Source organism: Salvelinus alpinus, chromosome 35 (genome assembly GCF_045679555.1).
Source record: "Salvelinus alpinus chromosome 35, SLU_Salpinus.1, whole genome shotgun sequence".
Lineage (NCBI taxonomy): Eukaryota > Metazoa > Chordata > Actinopteri > Salmoniformes > Salmonidae > Salvelinus > Salvelinus alpinus.
In genome coordinates, this window is record NC_092120.1 from 14,315,062 (window position 1) to 14,334,619 (window position 19,558).

At 43.1% G+C, this 19,558-nt stretch overlaps 1 protein-coding gene across 2 annotated transcripts; it reads left to right on the forward strand.

The window, feature by feature from the left end:
- Window positions 1-235: 235 nt before the first annotated feature.
- On the forward strand, window positions 236-19,111 carry LOC139564392 (retinoic acid receptor beta-like). Of its 2 annotated transcripts, XM_071383881.1 has the most exons (9): window positions 236-839; window positions 4,307-4,455; window positions 7,039-7,180; window positions 9,002-9,031; window positions 9,140-9,306; window positions 11,418-11,594; window positions 15,656-15,860; window positions 17,672-17,830; window positions 18,199-19,111. In XM_071383881.1, exons 1-9 carry the CDS (start codon window positions 689-691, stop codon window positions 18,366-18,368), a joined length of 1,350 nt encoding a protein of 449 aa, XP_071239982.1. In that variant the 5' UTR covers window positions 236-688; the 3' UTR covers window positions 18,369-19,111. The 2 variants fall into 2 exon arrangements, with proteins under 2 accessions (XP_071239982.1, XP_071239983.1); XM_071383882.1 differs by lacking the exon at window positions 9,002-9,031 and having other exon boundaries at window positions 237-839.
- The last annotated feature ends 447 nt before the right edge of the window (window positions 19,112-19,558 follow it).

Sequence of the window (19,558 nt, forward strand, 5' to 3'; positions counted from 1 at the left end):
AAAAGTGTGAAATCAATGAAGAAAGTCAGAATCCTACAACTTCCTCGCACACTGTACCACCATTTGACCTAACATTCTACACAAGCGTGCACAAAATATTGTCGTCCATCTCGTCTGGTGAGGGAATCCTTGTACTTGGTGATGTCAGACAGTGTTTGGGTCATTTGAAGGTTAGCGGCCGCCAAAAAGGTTCATGGAAAGTTCACCCGCATATATTAGGTAATTCAATCGCTCCCTGTGACATAACTAGTATGAAGTGGTTGTGTAGAGACAGCATAACCCATTCGTCAATAAATGGGAGCTACGAACTCCAAAACAAACTTTGTTATGTAAAATAGCCTACTATTCTGTTTTGTCGGGTTTTCACGAGGACTGACTATTTTGCTGTGCCCCCTGCGCGCGATGGACGCAAATATTTTTGAATTAATCCGTCGATGGAAATATTCTCTCGGCGCGGGCAATCAGTAGATATTTTTGCATCGACTCAAATTAATAAAATATATTTTTGGTCAATTTCAAACTTTTAACAAAAATGTCCATCATACGCTTGACTGAGAGGGAAAACAGAATCCTACTTGGGCGTGCGAATTAAGGACAGTTGCATTCCATTTGTTCCATTTTTCCATTTCTTTAGATCCTGACGCATCTTGATAAGGACTCGGCCTTACACTTATGTTATAAAAAAAACATGTTTGACTATATGGATTTTCTCGCAGTTGGTCCAGGGGAAACGCTGGACTTCTATACTGCAAGTCCTTGTATGCTCCAGGAACCATCTCAAACCGCATGCTTCACTGGACTAACAGAAACGGATTGGCAAATTCATCGGTTCGCGCAATGTAGGTGAAGCTTTATTTATATTTGGTCTATTTTACGTAATAATCCCTCAGTTGCCAACTGTTTTACTCTTTACTAAATCGAAATATTTGTTTGAAAGACTGAACGTGGGACTTGACATGATACATCCAGTTGTATCTTCTTCTTACACCTTTGATGCACTGTTTATAATATAGCCTATTCCTGCGTCAATTATTCGTACATTGTAGCCTAAACTGTTCCCTGTTCAGTCCTGTATCATTGCATCTTTAATCCAAAAACAATGTAAACATATTTATTTAGGTCATGTTGTATGGAGGCTACCATCTTTTTTCCAGAGGCTGTAGTTCGATGGCATTTCTTCATATATCTTTCTGAATATGTAATTGATGGCATATCTAGTTCAAATGAACAAAAATGATACAATTATTTCAGATATAGGGCTTACATCAAATTCAATAGTAAAATCAAGCTTAAACAAAAAATAACACACAACAGCATTTATGTAGGCCTACACATGAAAGTTAAAGGTGCGGTCTGCAATATTTACAGATTGTTATGGTCATTTCAATTAATGATACCCATTGAATCTTGAAGAATAACTTATAAATGCCTAATGCGTTCAGTACAAGTGTATTACGCCACTATAACCCAAAATATAAGGTTGCTTTTTTTACTCCATTTGTAAATAATGCCTTTGTAAACAATGTATAGTTCAAAATATGCTTCAAACTATAATGTTGATATAACTGTCAGTCCTTGCATCCATAGCTTCATTGATAATCGGAGAGTGGGTACATTTCTCCAGCCCAATCCCTCAGCTTTATAGCAAACCAAGTGACAGGGCTGCCATTTGGCTGAAAAAAGAAGGACAGATTGTGGCTTTATAGCAAAGGAATAGGGTCAATATTGTTGTTATTTTACATATGCACATTGTTTGCTTTGTTGCAACCGATGATTGCATTAGTTTAATATTGGCAAGCCTACCTCCTAGTTTATGGAATGAATTCACCGTTGTGCAATCAATCAGTATACTTACTTGTTATCCTAAATCAATAATTCATGGATTATTACAGTGAACCCATTGATAATGAATTGGCCATAAAATCTGCACTCTTATTTGACTTGTCACACCTCTGTTGTCACCTACTACATTCACTGTTCCTCTTTATTAAATGTTTTATTTAATCTTTATTTAACTAGGCAAGTCAGTTATTAAGAACAAATTCTTATTTACAATGACGGCCTACCCCCGCCAAACCCTAGCCCGGACGACACTGGGCCAATTGTGCGCCGCCCTATGGGACTCCCAATCACAGCCGGTTGTGATACAGCCTGGAATCAAACCAGGGTCTGTAGTGACTCCTCTAGCACTGAGAAGCAGTGCCTTAGACCGCTGCGCCACTCGGGAGCCCATTTCCTCAGCTAGTTGTTGATATTTACAGATCAGATTAGGAAGTCAAATTCCATTCAGATACCTTTGGTTTCCTCTATCTGATGGTTGATCTAGCTGTCTCTTTGGAGGTTTTAATTTATGCAACACCGGTGTGCTTCTGACAGTCAGTCTCAAGGGCTTCACAGGACATTATGTTCCATATATTCTCTGCGATTTCAAAGGCATTTCGAAGGCAGCACCAAAGCCTGTTACAACATTAGACCTTCTCTGGCAGCGCTCAGTGTTTGTAGTTGGAGCACCATCTCAACCGAAGCACAGCCAATGTGGTCAGTGGTCAGGACGGTCACTGGGGGTCACCGAGGGTTCAGTGGACGGTCACCAACAGGAGGTCAGACGAGACCCAGACTGCTTGGCTTGTCTCACCCACAGCAAAGTAGTTGTTGGGAAACAATAATATATTTACCTCATTCATCACTTTGGCTATTATATGAGTACATTAATGTTGTATGGCCAGCGCTGATATCCTATTGACTATAATTATTGTTCCTGTTTACAGGTGTAATGTTAAGGGTGTTTGGATTTCACTGAGCAATTGGCCTACTCACAACACACAGACATTCCCTCACTACAGATTGCCTTTACTTTAAGCATCCAGCCCTAAAAGTCCCCCAAAAGACCTCAGTGAGAGTGTGATAGCATTGTAAGTCGCTCTGGATAAGAGCGTCTGCTAAATGACTTAAATGTAAATGTGATAGGGCGCGGAGAAAGTGACTTTCCTTTGACATAGTGGAAGCAGATCGTGGCACAAATCTTAAAACGTTACTCTTTACCAGTTTCTTTCTTATTAATAAATGTGGGTGAGCACCTCCCTCCCCCTCCAAATCACTTAGTCTAGCTTAATATTCCACTGCTTCATCAGTCAGTTGATCTTGTGGCATGCTCCACCATTGTTTCGCAGTGGAGAGAATACTTGCTAATGGGTGTGTTCTCTTGTTTGACCCGGCGAGGGTAGGTTCAACTGGAGGCCATGGGTTCAAGGGGATGGATATAAGGACATTTTCTATTTTTGTCCCCTCAATTTGGCTTTTATAGTGATCTGTCACTGATCTGGCACTATGTGCTTTTATGGTGGAGGTGATAAGAAGCCAGCAGGGATGCTTACCCTGTCACAGTGGGGGCTCTCTATAAAACTGAAGAGATGTCTTAAGAGTGTCTGCTGTCGTCATTTCCCCACAAAGTATGGCATTGGAATAGTATGACTGTATCTTGCCTCTTCTTCACCCTTGCACTCTCTGTGAAAAGGACGACACAGAAATCTGAAAAGAAAACCTGAACATTATCTCAGTCAGATATGCCTATCAACACATGGCCTCAACATGTCCACGGGAACACAAGTGGACTTGGCACTGTGGGCTGACATGATCTGTGTTATCAGCTCAGGTACAGTAAATTCGTGAATCGTTTTCCATAGAGATAGTTCTATTGCTGAGTTCTTCAGTACAATGTTTACCAGCCGTAGAAATTAGTACTTGTTCTCCGATAAAAGATGCCCAAGCACTTTTCTGTTATTTGTTTGGTTGAAAAAACAAAAAAATGGTTTGAATGCTATGTTGCGTAGTCACTTTGCAGAATGTTTACTGACCATAGAAATAACTATTGGTCCTCGAATATAAAAGAGGAGGCCCAAAGACATATTCCAATTTGTTTGATATTTCAACAGTTTTTAGGGATTAAATACTGTTTTACTTCAACACGTTACTGTTTGAAGACCATTAAGCTGCATAAATTCGATGTATGACTGCATTTTCAGCAGCTGCATTGGAATTTTCTCCATCTCCCAGCTTTGTCCTAATATTACTTTCCTCTCCTCCTTGTCTCCACGGAAGAGATTTTTGTGGATTAAAGTGACAGTAAAACGATGAAAACTCAGTCACAGTTTATGATAGAAAGACGATAAGGAGGCCATTTCAGAGTTTATGCAGTGGCAGCCCTCATCTCACTCCCAACACTCAGTGCCTGTCTTTCTTCCCAGCACCTCATCATCCCTCTCTCACTCTCTTCCTTTCTACCTCTATCCCTCCTGTGTGTCAGCAGCTGTGGAAACCCAGAGCTCCAGCTCAGAGGACCTGTTCGCCAGTCCTCTCTCACCTCCGCCCCCTCCTCGCACCTACAAACCCTGCTTCGTGTGCCAAGACAAGTCCTCAGGCTACCACTATGGCGTCAGTGCTTGTGAGGGCTGTAAGGTAAGGGACCAGACTGATCATGTACGTATCGCGAAAACCATCTGACTGCTCAAATTATGAATAATTCCACTTTTATTTCTTCAGCGTTTTCAACGTATTCAGCATGTTCATTTCTACTTTGGAGTTCAATCCCAGACCTAATTTACCTGTGATGTGGATATGTAATGCGAGAAACTGCAACAAACACCACACACACACACGATTCCCACTATTCTCTGTGGTTCTCAAATGTCCCCCCTCTATCATCCTTTGATGGTACATGGCAGTGAGCTATAGTGAGTAGGTGTTAACACAATTGTTCATGAAAGCTAGGCCGATTGGCCCTTCGCTCGAGCTGAATGCTCGGGCAACAGAAGGCTCCACAAAGAGAAGGTAAATAATTGATGGGCAGCACTGTGAACAAGACCAAGAGCATGGAGGAGACCATGACTACAGATGACATTCTCTCCTCCTCATCTTTCAGAACAAGATGAAAGGCAATGATCCTAATTATAGATTAAGTGTGAGATCACATCTGTGTTAGAGATGAGAGTGGCGTTAGTTACAGAGTTGTCTCGCTGACTGTTTAAATCAGAAAGTGAGCATGGAGCTTATCTCTCCTGCCCTGGAGGGGGACCTCGTATAAGGAGCTGCGTGAAAGAGATTTGTCGATTGTTCGTTTTCTCAACTGTAGCAGGTCGAAAGTGGAAATGGCATGCTTTAGAAATATCAGTTGGTGTCTGTTGATACACGTATTGGTCAGACCTGGCAGATCTATTTAGATGTCCAAAATAAAAATCAGATTTTATTTTACTCCAAAAGAAATATAGCATATAAATCTATTTACATGTTTTATTTAACCTTTATTTCACTAGGCAAGTCAGTTAAGAACAGATTCTTATTTACAATGACTGCCTACCAAAAGGCAAAAGGCCTCCTGCGGGGACGGGGGCTGGGATTACAAATAAAAAAGAAAACTTCTGTTGCCCAGAAGTAACCAAACTTACAATACAACTATGTAACGTTACTCAACCTACTGTTTTTAACCCTAAAGAGTAGACTCAAGGCCACTAGGGACTGTTTGACTGCCGTGTTTACCCAGAGCAAACACTAGTATCACTAAAGGGCCTGAATCTTGGCCCTGATAAACTGCTCATGTGTCGGGATACTATTGACTGACTATGAACAGGACGCTGCGTCAGACACAACACGTGTGGTGTTACCCTGCTACACCCTATACTATTGACTGACTATGAACAGGACGCTGCTTCAGACACAACACGTGTGGTGTTACCCTGCTACACCCTATACTATTGACTGACTATGAACAGGACGCTGCGTCAGACACAACACGTGTGGTGTTACCCTGCTACACCCTATACTATTGACTGACTATGAACAGGACGCTGCGTCAGACACAACACGTGTGGTGTTACCCTGCTACACCCTATACTATTGACTGACTATGAACAGGACGCTGCGTCAGACACAACACGTGTGGTGTTACCCTGCTACACCCTATACTATTGACTGACTATGAACAGGACGCTGCGTCAGACACAACACGTGTGGTGTTACCCTGCTACACCCTATACTATTGACTGACTATGAACAGGACGCTGCGTCAGACACAACACGTGTGGTGTTACCCTGCTACACCCTATACTATTGACTGACTATGAACAGGACGCTGCGTCAGACACAACACGTGTGGTGTTACCCTGCTACACCCTATACTATTGACTGACTATGAACAGGACGCTGCGTCAGACACAACACGTGTGGTGTTACCCTGCTACACCCTATACTATTGACTGACTATGAACAGGATGCTGCGTCAGACACAACACGTGTGGTGTTACCCTGCTACACCCTATACTATTGACTGACTATGAACAGGACGCTGCGTCAGACACAACACGTGTGGTGTTACCCTGCTACACCCTATACTATTGACTGACTATGAACAGGACGCTGCGTCAGACACAACACGTGTGGTGTTACCCTGCTACACCCTATACTATTGACTGACTATGAACAGGACGCTGCGTCAGACACAACACGTGTGGTGTTACCCTGCTACACCCTATACTATTGACTGACTATGAACAGGACGCTGCGTCAGACACAACACGTGTGGTGTTACCCTGCTACACCCTATACTATTGACGTGTTTCACAACATGATTCTGGTTGCATTTGGCCTGTTGTTTTTTATTTCTCTCATTTCATTGTGATCGTTTGATAACAGTCATTCATTATATATGAAGTATTTAAAAGTAATTTTTTTTCTCTTTGCATATGGAAAACACATGTTGATGTTAAAGGGATACTTGGGGATTTTGGCAATGAGGCCCTTTAGCTACATCTCCGGAGTCAGATGAAATCGTGGATACCAAAATTCCGAAGTGTCCCTTTAAGGTCCTCATTTTAGAAGGATATATGTATTCAGAGGGTGATGTAATAACACTACTACGCCACCTCCAAAGACATTCGAGCTCCTTTCAGACGTCTATAGAATGTTAACTGCTGGTAGCTGAAAGTACAAGGGAGATGTCTTCTCTATTGAAAACATATTATTATCCTTTCCGTTGGTGCCTCCCAGGGTTTCTTCCGTAGAAGTGTCCAGAAGAACATGGTTTACACGTGCCACCGGGACAGTAACTGCATCATCAATAAGATCACCAGGAACCGCTGTCAGTACTGCCGGCTACAGAGGTGCTTCGCCGCGGGCATGTCCAGGGAGTGTAAGTGTCAATAATATTTCAGAATGTCTCCACATTTTGGTGTGTTACAAAGTGGAATTAAAATTGATTGTGACAATATGTAACCTTCTGCATAGTGCAACTTTAATTGTCATTTTTTTGTCAAGGATCTACACAAAATAATGTGAAATGTCAAAGTGTAAGAGAAATTATACTTTTTTTTACTTAATGGAAAATAAAATGCTCGTATATTTTGATGAGATAAGTATTCAACCCCCTGAGTCAATACATGTTAGAATCACCTTTGGCAGCGATTACAGTCTTTCTGGGTAATTTGACTTAAAATCGGCTTGAAAATCTATGGCAAGACTTGAAAATGTCTGTCTAGTAATGATCAACATCCAATTTGACAGATCTTGAAGAATTTTAAAAAGAATAATGTGCAAATATTGTACAATCCAGGTTTGCAAATCTCTTAGAGACCGTTTTGGAATATTTTTCTTCTGTACAGGTTTCCTTCTTTTCACTCTGTCATTTAGGTTAGTATTTTGGAGTAACTACAATGTTGTTGATCCATCCTCAGTTTTCTCCTATCACAGCCTGTAATGGCGTGTGTGTAGGTGGCAGGGAAGTCAGGCGCATGAGAATAGAACTTGGTATAAATGGAGTGGTTTAATAAACTTAACAAAACTACAAAACCAAAATTACAGAATAAATAAAAGTGGGTACAAGAACCCGTCACACACCAACACATAATACACAAACATACAAAAAACTATCTTCGACAAGGACATGATGGGAAACAGAGGGTTAAATACACAACATGTAATTGATGGGATTGGAACCAGGTGTGAAGGAAGACAAGAGAAAACCAATGGAAAATGAAAATGGATCAGTGATGGCTAGAAGATCGGTGACGTCGACCGCCGAACACCGCCCGAACAAGGAGAGGGACCGACTTCGGCGGAAGTCGTGACACAGCCATTTAACTCTGGAACTGGTCTCAAATCCCCATTAGCCTCATTGTGAAATCCCTGAGCGGTTTCCATCCTCTCCGTCAATGCTGCCAAGGACGCCTGTATCTTTGCAGTGACTGGGTGTATTGATTCATCCAAAGTGTAATGATTATTGCACGCAGAGTTAGTTTTAACTCAACAAAATGTGGAAAACGTCAAAGGGTGTGAATTGTTTCTGAAGGCACTGTACCTAAAAACCTGTCTAATCATGTCAATGCTTGCTGCCCGAACGTTTTCCAAGAAAACTAATTCCACCTCCGCTGTCCAACACATGAAAGCACTTCAAACACCATTGCCCAGAAGGCGCACTGACCCAGATACAATCTCTGTTGTGGGTAGGGGGTGGTGTCATGGTGATGGATGCCTGCTATTCTGAATGTCATTCATCTCTTCTACCCAGCATGTCAGCATTACATACATCCATCAGCACACGTATCAGCCTTGTGGCTGGAATGTAACGGCTACTAATATTACTGTATCATTGTCTGCCGTTGTCACTGACTGGTATGTAATGCAGCCCAGAGTGAAGGTTATACACAATGATTGCAGGAAGTAGGGCAGACTAGAGTAGACTATCCATTGACTGCACAGATCTGAGGCATGTGTCTGTCTGAGGAGACCAGGTGCATAAGATGGATCTCTCCCTGAGATCCGGCTTAGTGAAATGAGTGGCCTGTATTGAAAACCAATGGTTGAAGTACGTTGGTGTGATTTATAGATCAGTTGGAAGGTAACGTGACTATTTTACATTACTTAGACACTCATTGGTAAATGTGCATGGCTTGTTTAGAAAAATATGGTCATTTAACAGACTCTTTACTGTTAACACCTACTATATATTCTGCAGGTGTTGCCCACAAGGGAAATCACACCAGAGGTATTGTGTTACAAGCACCATGATCCAACCAACTTAGCTATTGCAACAAATTCAATTTCAAAACTTTTCTTGAGTTAGCTCCGTTCATATTTCATCCTCTCTTCCCAGCTGTCAGGAATGACCGGAGTAAGAGGAAGGAGAAGAAGGAGACTCCCAAGATGACCATCATCGAGACATATGAGCTGACAGCAGAACTGGGCTGTATAGTGGAGAAAATCTGTAGGGCTCATAGAGAGACCTTCCCTTCCCTCTGCCAGTTGGGCAAATACACTACAGTGAGTAACAGCCACTGCCATGTTAGCACTATAGATACAGTTGAAGTCGGAAGTTTACATACACTTAGGTTGGAGTCATTAAAACTCGTTTTTCTACCACTCCACAAATTTCTTGTTAACAAACTATAGTTTTGGCAATTTGGTTAGGACATCTACTTTGTGGATGACACAAGTCATTTTTCCAACAATTGTTTACAGACAGATTATTTCACTTATAATTCACTGTATCACAATTCCAGTGGGTCAGAAGTTTACATACATTAAGTTGACTGTGCTTTAAACAGCTTGGAAAATTCCAGAAAAAAATGTCATGGCTAATTGACATAATTTGAGTCAATTGGAGGTGTACCTGTGGATGTATTTCAAGGCCCACATTCAAACGCAGTGCATCTTTGCTTGACATCATGGGAAAATCAAAATAAATCAGCCAAGACCTCAGAATTTTTTTTGTAGACTTCCACAAGTTCATCCTTGGGAGCAATTTCCAAACACCTGAAGGTGCCACGTTCATCTGTACAAACAATAGCACGCAAGTATTAACACCATGGGACCACGCAGCCGTCGAACCGCTCAGGAAGGAGACGCGTTCGGTCTTCTAGAGATGAACGTACTTTGGTGCGAAAAGTGCAAATCAATCCCAGAACAGCAGCAAAGGACCTTGTGAAGATGCTGGAGGAAACAGGTACAAAAGTATCTATATCCACAGTAAAACGAGTCCTATATCGACATAACCTGAAAGGCCGCTCAGCAAGGAAGAAGCCACTGCTCCAAAACCGCCATAAAAAAGCCAGACTACGGTTTGCAACTGCACATGGTGACAAAGATCGTACTTTTTGGAGAAATGTCCTCTGGTCTGATAAAACAAAAATAGAACTGTTTGGCCATAATGACCATCGTTATGTTTGGAGGAAAAAGAGGGAGGCTTGCAAGCCGAAGAACACCATCCCAACCGTGAAGCACGGGGTGGCAGCATGTTGTAGGGGTGCTTTGCTGCTGGAGGGACTGGTGCACTTCACAAAATAGATGGCATTATGAGGAAAATTATATGGATATATTGTAGCAACATCTCAAGACATCAGTTAGAAAGTTAAAGCTTGGTCGTAAATGGGTCTTCCAAATGGACAATGACCCCAAGCATACTTCCAAAGTTGTGGCAAAATGGCTTAAGGACAACAAAGTCAAGGTATCGGAGTGGCCATCACAAAGCCCTGACCTCAATCCTATAGAGAATTTGTGGGCAGAACTGAAAAAGCGTGTGCGAGCAAGGAGGCCTACAAACCTGACTCAGTTACACCAGCTCTGTCAGGAGGAATGGGGCAAAATTTACCCAACTTACTGTGGGAATCTTGTGGAAGGCTACCCGAAACGTTTGACCCAAGTTAAACAATTTAAAGACAATGCTACCAAATACTAATTGAGTGTATGTAAACTTCTGGCCCACTGGGAATGTGATGAAAGAAATAAAAGCTGAAATAAATAGTTATCTCTACTATTATTCTGACATTTCACATTCTTAAAATATAGTGGTGAGCATAGCTGACCTAAAACAAGGAATTTTTACGAGGATTAAATGTCAGGAATTGTTTAAAAAAAGTATTTGGCTAAGGTGTATGTAAACTTCTGACTTCAACTGTATATATTACATGTATCATGGATAGATTTCCATGTAATTCTGTGGGTAGGCCTGTCTCTGTTGAGGCTCAGAAACACTATCCCTGTACCATAATCTAGTCATCTATGGATCATACTGGTTAATTGTTGAGATAATACTCAGAACTAATTGCTCTCGCTTTCTCTCTCTCTCGCTCTCGCTTTCTCTCCTACTCTCTTGCTCTCTCTCTCTCCTACTCTCTCTCTCTCGCGCTCTCTCTCTCTGTCTCTCTCCTACTCTCTCTCTCTCGCTCTCTCTCTCTGTCTCTCTCTCCTACTCTCTCTCTCGCTCTCTCTCTCAATGTTTCAAGTAATTATCTTTTTAGTTTTCTCATGATTTTCTCTCTCTTCATCCCCATCCCTCTCTTTCCACCCCCCATTCTCTCTCCCTCCATCTATCTATCCCCCCATTCTCTAATCTTTCTTTACCCCCCCCCCTCTCCATGTCCATGTATCTGTAGAACTCAAGCTCAGACACTAGGATCCAGTTGGACCTGGGGCTGTGGGATAAGTTCAGTGAGCTGGCCACCAAATGTATCATCAGGGTTGTGGAGTTTGCCAAACGGGTTCCTGGTTTCACCGGCCTGACTATAACTGACCAGATCACCCTCCTCAAAGCGGCCTGTCTGGACATTCTGGTGAGCTGTGTGTGTGTGTGTGTACGTCCACATCATCATCTCCAAAGCACATCTCACACCTCATCACCTGGTCTGTGTGCAGTTAGAAGGGTTCAGCCTCAGTGTGCTGTTTGGTGCAGACACTATGGATCTGCTGTTACATTGTCTATCAGCCTCAGTGTGCTGTTTGGTGCAGACACTATGGATCTGCTGTTACATTGTCTATCAGCCTCAGTGTGCTGTTTGGTGCAGACACTATGGATCTGCTGTTACATTGTCTATCAGCCTCAGTGTGCTGTTTGGTGCAGACACTATGGATCTGCTGTTACATTGTCTATCAGCCTCAGTGTGCTGTTTGGTGCAGACACTATGGATCTGCTGTTCCATTGTCTATCAGCCTCAGTGTGCTGTTTGGTGCAGACACTATGGATCTGCTGTTACATTGTCTATCAGCCTCAGTGTGCTGTTTGGTGCAGACACTATGGATCTGCTGTTACATTGTCTATCAGCCTCAGTGTGCTGTTTGGTGCAGACACTATGGATCTGCTGTTACATTGTCTATCAGCCTCAGTGTGCTGTTTGGTGCAGACACTATGGATCTGCTGTTACATTGTCTATCAGCCTCAGTGTGCTGTTTGGTGCAGACACTATGGATCTGCTGTTCCATTGTCTATCAGCCTCAGTGTGCTGTTTGGTGCAGACACTATGGATCTGCTGTTCCATTGTCTATCAGCCTCAGTGTGCTGTTTGGTGCAGACACTATGGATCTGCTGTTACATTGTCTATCAGCCTCAGTGTGCTGTTTGGTGCAGACACTATGGATCTGCTGTTCCATTGTCTATCAGCCTCAGTGTGCTGTTTGGTGCAGACACTATGGATCTGCTGTTCCATTGTCTATCAGCCTCAGTGTGCTGTTTGGTGCAGACACTATGGATCTGCTGTTCCATTGTCTATCAGCCTCAGTGTGCTGTTTGGTGCAGACACTATGGATCTGCTGTTCCATTGTCTATCAGCCTCAGTGTGCTGTTTGGTGCAGACACTATGGATCTGCTGTTCCATTGTCTATCAGCCTCAGTGTGCTGTTTGGTGCAGACACTATGGATCTGCTGTTCCATTGTCTATCAGCCTCAGTGTGCTGTTTGGTGCAGACACTATGGATCTGCTGTTCCATTGTCTATCAGCCTCAGTGTGCTGTTTGGTGCAGACACTATGGATCTGCTGTTCCATTGTCTATCAGCCTCAGTGTGCTGTTTGGTGCAGACACTATGGATCTGCTGTTCCATTGTCTATCAGCCTCAGTGTGCTGTTTGGTGCAGACACTATGGATCTGCTGTTCCATTGTCTATCAGCCTCAGTGTGCTGTTTGGTGCAGACACTATGGATCTGCTGTTCCATTGTCTATCAGCCTCAGTGTGCTGTTTGGTGCAGACACTATGGATCTGCTGTTCCATTGTCTATCAGCCTCAGTGTGCTGTTTGGTGCAGACACTATGGATCTGCTGTTACATTGTCTATCAGCCTCAGTGTGCTGTTTGGTGCAGACACTATGGATCTGCTGTTCCATTGTCTATCAGCCTCAGTGTGCTGTTTGGTGCAGACACTATGGATCTGCTGTTCCATTGTCTATCAGCCTCAGTGTGCTGTTTGGTGCAGACACTATGGATCTGCTGTTCCATTGTCTATCAGCCTCAGTGTGCTGTTTGGTGCAGACACTATGGATCTGCTGTTACATTGTCTATCAGCCTCAGTGTGCTGTTTGGTGCAGACACTATGGATCTGCTGTTACATTGTCTATCAGCCTCAGTGTGCTGTTTGGTGCAGACACTATGGATCTGCTGTTACATTGTCTATCAGCCTCAGTGTGCTGTTTGGTGCAGACACTATGGATCTGCTGTTCCATTGTCTATCAGCCTCAGTGTGCTGTTTGGTGCAGACACTATGGATCTGCTGTTCCATTGTCTATCAGCCTCAGTGTGCTGTTTGGTGCAGACACTATGGATCTGCTGTTACATTGTCTATCAGCCTCAGTGTGCTGTTTGGTGCAGACACTATGGATCTGCTGTTCCATTGTCTATCAGCCTCAGTGTGCTGTTTGGTGCAGACACTATGGATCTGCTGTTCCATTGTCTATCAGCCTCAGTGTGCTGTTTGGTGCAGACACTATGGATCTGCTGTTCCATTGTCTATCAGCCTCAGTGTGCTGTTTGGTGCAGACACTATGGATCTGCTGTTCCATTGTCTATCAGCCTCAGTGTGCTGTTTGGTGCAGACACTATGGATCTGCTGTTCCATTGTCTATCAGCCTCAGTGTGCTGTTTGGTGCAGACACTATGGATCTGCTGTTCCATTGTCTATCAGCCTCAGTGTGCTGTTTGGTGCAGACACTATGGATCTGCTGTTCCATTGTCTATCAGCCTCAGTGTGCTGTTTGGTGCAGACACTATGGATCTGCTGTTCCATTGTCTATCAGCCTCAGTGTGCTGTTTGGTGCAGACACTATGGATCTGCTGTTCCATTGTCTATCAGCCTCAGTGTGCTGTTTGGTGCAGACACTATGGATCTGCTGTTCCATTGTCTATCAGCCTCAGTGTGCTGTTTGGTGCAGACACTATGGATCTGCTGTTCCATTGTCTATCAGCCTCAGTGTGCTGTTTGGTGCAGACACTATGGATCTGCTGTTACATTGTCTATCAGCCTCAGTGTGCTGTTTGGTGCAGACACTATGGATCTGCTGTTACATTGTCTATCAGCCTCAGTGTGCTGTTTGGTGCAGACACTATGGATCTGCTGTTACATTGTCTATCAGCCTCAGTGTGCTGTTTGGTGCAGACACTATGGATCTGCTGTTACATTGTCTATCAGCCTCAGTGTGCTGTTTGGTGCAGACACTATGGATCTGCTGTTACATTGTCTATCAGCCTCAGTGTGCTGTTTGGTGCAGACACTATGGATCTGCTGTTACATTGTCTCAGCATACGTTTGTGCTGAAGACAGACACAGTGGTGGTGGGTTGTGACAGAGTGTTACCGCTGAAGGCATGTTTTATTCTCTTTCATCTCCCCATATCTTCTGGTTTTCATTGTCAACTCTGTGCTTCTCCAGCACCATCAAAGGTTGGTAGATTCTCACTAGCTGCACCATGGTGATTCACTCACGGCTCTATTTTCTCAATGGGAACTCTTTAATCTGAAATCAAAGCGTTATCATGTTTATTTTACATTACTGAGGTGGTTTCTAATGAGGCGTGCAGGGATAATTACTGTGCAGATTGATGGTGATTTAGGCCGTTTGTGAAACTTGACTCAGTGCCTTGCTATGATGTAGCATTATTTAAGCTACAAATGTTTTTTAAGGAGTTTTTAAGGAGTCTTTCTCTATCTCTCTCTACCTGATCTGTCTATCTCTGTCTACCTGATCTATCTATCTTTCTCTATCTCTCTCTACCTGATCTGTCCATCTCTATCTCTGATCTCTATCTCTCTCTACCTGATCTGTACATCTCTTTATCTCTCTCTACCTTATGTCTTTCTCTTTATCTCTCTCTACCTTATCTGTCTTTCTCTTTATCTCTCTCTACCTTATCTGTCTTTCTCTTTATCTCTCTCTACCTTATCTGTCTTTCTCTTTATCTCTCTCTACCTTATCTGTCTTTCTCTTTATCTCTCTCTACCTTATCTGTCTTTCTCTTTATCTCTCTCTACCTTATCTGTCTTTCTCTTTATCTCTCTCTACCTTATCTGTCTCTCTCTCTCTCTCTCTCTCTCTCTCTCTACCTTATCTGTCTTTCTCTTTATCTCTCTCTACCTGATCTGTCTTTCTCTCTCTCTCTCTCTACCTGATCTGTCTTTCTCTCTATCTCTCTCTACCTGATCTGTCTTTCTCTTTTTTCTTATGCAGACTCCATGTAGGTTTGTGTTTTACCTCTATACTTCTCTCTCTCTTTTTCTATTTGTCTTTTTTATTTTAATTTCCATCCCCCTCTTCTTGAACATGCATCTCACCATTGCCTTTTTCTATACTGACTATACTGTCCCTTTCTGTATGTCCTATACTACCCCTTATGTCCCCTTATGTCTACTGTAGATTCTGCGGATCTGTACGAGGTACACTCCTGACCAGGACACTATGACCTTCTCAGACGGGCTGACCTTGACCCGTACACAGATCCACAACGCTGGCTTTGGCCCGCTCACAGACCAGGTGTTCACCTTCGCCGGCCAGCTGCTGCCCTTGGAGATGGATGACACAGAAAGTGGCCTGCTCAGCGCCATCTGCCTGGTGTCTGGAGGTACTGCAACTATCCATAGCTTCAGTACAGGCAGAATGTTTCATATGGAACGTGAACTATCTTTTTTTTGTTTTATGAATAGATGTACTTTTAGTACATTTATTTGAAACTATTTACTCCAATAAATTAACCTCACTGTCGTTTTTGTGTATAGAAGTTTCTGTGGGTGTAGTTAAATTATACATATATCAAATCAAATCAAGTGTTATTGGTCACATACACATGGTTAGCAGATGTTAATGTGAGTGTAGCGAAATGCTTGTGCTTCTAGTTCTGACCATGCAGTAATATCTAACAAGTAATCTAACAAATTCACAACAACTACCTAATACACACAAATGTAAAGGGATGAATATGTACATATAAATATATGGATGAGCGATGGCCGTGCGGCTTAGGCAAGATGCAGTAGATGGTATAGAATACAGTATATACATATGAGATGAGTAATGTAGGATATGAAGACATTATTAAAGTGCCGTTATTTAAAGTGACTAGTGATACCTTTATTAAATCAATTTATTTAAGTGGCCAGAGATTTGAGTCAGTATGTCGGCAGCAGCCTCTCTATGTTAGTGATGGCTGTTTAACAGTCTGATGGCTTTGAGAATGAAAGCTGTTTTTCAGTCTCTCGGTCCCTGCTTTGATGCACCTGTACTGACCTCGCCTTCTGGATGATAGCAGGGTGAACAGGCAGTGGCTCAGGTGGTTGTTGTCCTTGATGATCTTTTTGGCCTTCCTGTGACATCGGGTGGTATAGGTGTCCTGGAGGGCAGGTAGTTTGCCCCCGGTGATGCGTTGTGCAGACCTCACTACCCTCTGGAGAGCCATGCGGTTGTAGGTGGTGCAGTTGCCGTACCAGGCGGTGATATAGCCCGACAGGATGCTCTCAATTGTGCATCTGTAAATGTTTGTGAGTGTTTTAGGTGACAAGCCAAATTTCTTCTGCCTCCTGAGGTTGAAGAGGCGCTGTTGTTCTTCACCACGCTGTCTGTGTGGGTGGACCAATTAAGTTTCAGCTTCACTACTGTGCCGTGGATGGGGGGGGGGGGGCTCCCTCTGCTGTTTGCTGAAGTCCACGATCTCCTTTGTTTTTTTTACGTTGAGTGAGAGATTATTTTCCTGACACCACACTCTCCGAGAGCCCTCACCTCCTCCCTGTAGGTCGTCTCGTCGTTGTTGGTAAACAAGCCTACCACTGTAATGTCGTCTGCAAACTTGATGATTGAGTTGGAAGCGTGCGTGGCCATGCAGTCATGGATGAACAGGGAGTACAGGAGAGGGCTGAGAACGCACCCTTGAGGCCCCAGTGTTGAGGATCAGCGGGGTGGAGATGTTTCCTACCTTCACCACCTGGGGGCGCCTGTCAGAAAGTCCAGGACCCAGTTGCAAAGGGCGGGGTCGAGACCCAGGGGCTCGAGCTTAATGACGAGTTTGGAGGGTACTATGGTGTTAAATGCTGAGCTGTAGTCAATGAACAGCATTCTTACATAGGTATTCCTCTGGGGATAGGGTAGTGTGATGGCGATTACGTTGTCTGTGGACCTATTGGGACGGTAAGCAAATTGGAGTGTGTCTAGGGTGTCAGGGAGGGTGGAGGTGATATGATCCTTGACTAGTCTCTCAAAGCGCTTCATGATGACAGAAGTGAGTGCAACGAGGCGATAGTCATTTAGTTCAGTTACCTTAGCTTCCTTGTGTTGGCTTTGTGTTGGCTTTGTAGTGGAGTCACACAAACAAACTAGATATGAGCTGAATTAGCAGATGAATGATGTGCCGGTGTCACACTGACAATGTCTCTCCTGTGTCAGACCGCCAGGACCTGGAGGAGCCGTCGAAGGTGGAGGTCCTGCAAGAGCCCTTACTGGAGGCCTTGAAGATCTACTCCCGTAAACGCCGGCCCAGCATGCCCCTCATGTTCCCCAAGGTCCTCATGAAGATAACCGACCTGCGCAGCATCAGCGCCAAAGGTTAGAGGTCAACTCCCTATCGGCTATGACACTTACTTTGACCTTAGTCTGTTGGCTTGGCTTCATGACTGTTATAACCAGGTGTTATGGCATATTGTGATTTTACAACAGCAGTGCACATCCAACCACATCCAGGGCTAATTTAAGGATGTAGTGTAAAGAGAGAAGTAGAAAATCAGGGGTGACTTGTAGAAGTCGGTGTGGGCAACAAATCTAGTCAGTGTAAAAACCCTTTAAGACATGCTGGGTGGAGGTGGGTTAAATAGGAGAAAATAAAGGAAATCTGCCTCTGATGAGAGTGATATAGTTAAGAGACACTTCGACTACTCTATAAAGTGTCATTGACATTTTCCCTTCTAATTACACAGGAGCTGAGCGCGTGGTGACGTTGAAGATGGAGATCCCAGGTTCCATGCCTCCTCTTATCCAGGAGATGCTGGAGGAGATGGAGAACCTGGAGAAGCAGAAGCAGTCTGAGGAGCAGAGAGCAGACAAGAACATCACACCCACACACTCTCCATGTCCACACAGTACATAGACACTGGCCTGTTTGAAAAATATACCTCCAGTGGGATGTTCCGGGAAGGAAATGATGAGGATGGTCAAATGTGAACGATACCAGTGAAAACAGTGTATTCAGAGTTGAATATATAAAGGGAATTGTAAATAGAATCATGCTACAGTACTTAGTTGTGACGTACATACCGAGAGAAAAAGAGAATACTCATAACTGGACGTGACTGGAGCTATAACAGGACCAGCCTGTGTGTTGGTCAGTATCATAAGGTGCTTAGAAGATGGTTTAAATACATACAGTGCATTGCAGTACTAGAGAGTAGCTTAACATATTAACCTCACACAGAGAGCCTTTCTATACGGATGGGAGTGGAATTCATGTGAATTGTGAATGGACATTCCATTGTGGTGCGACACAGTGGCAAGGCATGACAATGTGCATGATATGGATTCAGTTTAACTCTCAAAAAGGATGCATTTTTCGGAGGTCATTACTGGGTGTGTGTAGGTCACAAATGTACGAGAGATTTTAAAACAGGTACCTACTCTAAAGTAAGGGGGTTCACGTTTCCATTATTTAAAGTCTTGCATGATTGGCTTTGTTAAGTAAGTGCTATTACTCTCGCCATGTCAACACGTATTCTACATACCATTGTATGGTTATGTTTATCCCTATGATGAACGGCATGGTGCTTTTTTTGTGATATTGATTATGATCATATTTCAGATAGTTATTGGTCTATTAAAGTCTTGAAACTATATATACCCTGGGTGTGTCTGACTCATTTATTTTTTATATCTTTACAGGAGCCAGTACTCCATACAAAGGTTGATACTGCTCCTTGTGGTCTTTGTAGAGAATTACACTCATTACTGTATAAACACAATGAGATGACATATTCAAGAGTGGCTCAATAATCTAAAGCCAGGCATACAAAACAGGATTCTCCACAGCAATAGATCTATTTCCCATGTCATGGAAATACATGCAAGAGTTTCTATTAACACACAGACCAGAGTACACGAATACCTGTCTGTTAAAAGTTAAACATAGGTAGAAAGTGCATCAATCTTCATCTGAGATTTCCTCAGAGCATAGCTGTTGAGAAACAAATTAAAATGTACAATTCATAACATTTAACATAGAATATCATCTAGAAGTAGACTATTTAACTGTGCAAAAGTCCTCAACAACAACAAGCAAGTTATTGT

What these genes read in the sequence shown, in the direction of transcription:
- LOC139564392 (XM_071383881.1), top strand. Translation starts at nt 689, where the DNA reads ATGTTTGACTATATGGATTTTCTCGCAGTTGGTCCAGGGGAAACGCTG. An exon ending in AATTCATCGGTTCGCGCAAT is followed by an intron (nt 840 to 4,306) that starts GTAGGTGAAGCT and finishes GTGTGTCAGCAG; the next exon opens with CTGTGGAAACCCAGAGCTCC. An exon ending in CGGCCTGTCTGGACATTCTG is followed by an intron (nt 11,595 to 15,655) that starts GTGAGCTGTGTG and finishes TGTCTACTGTAG; the next exon opens with ATTCTGCGGATCTGTACGAG.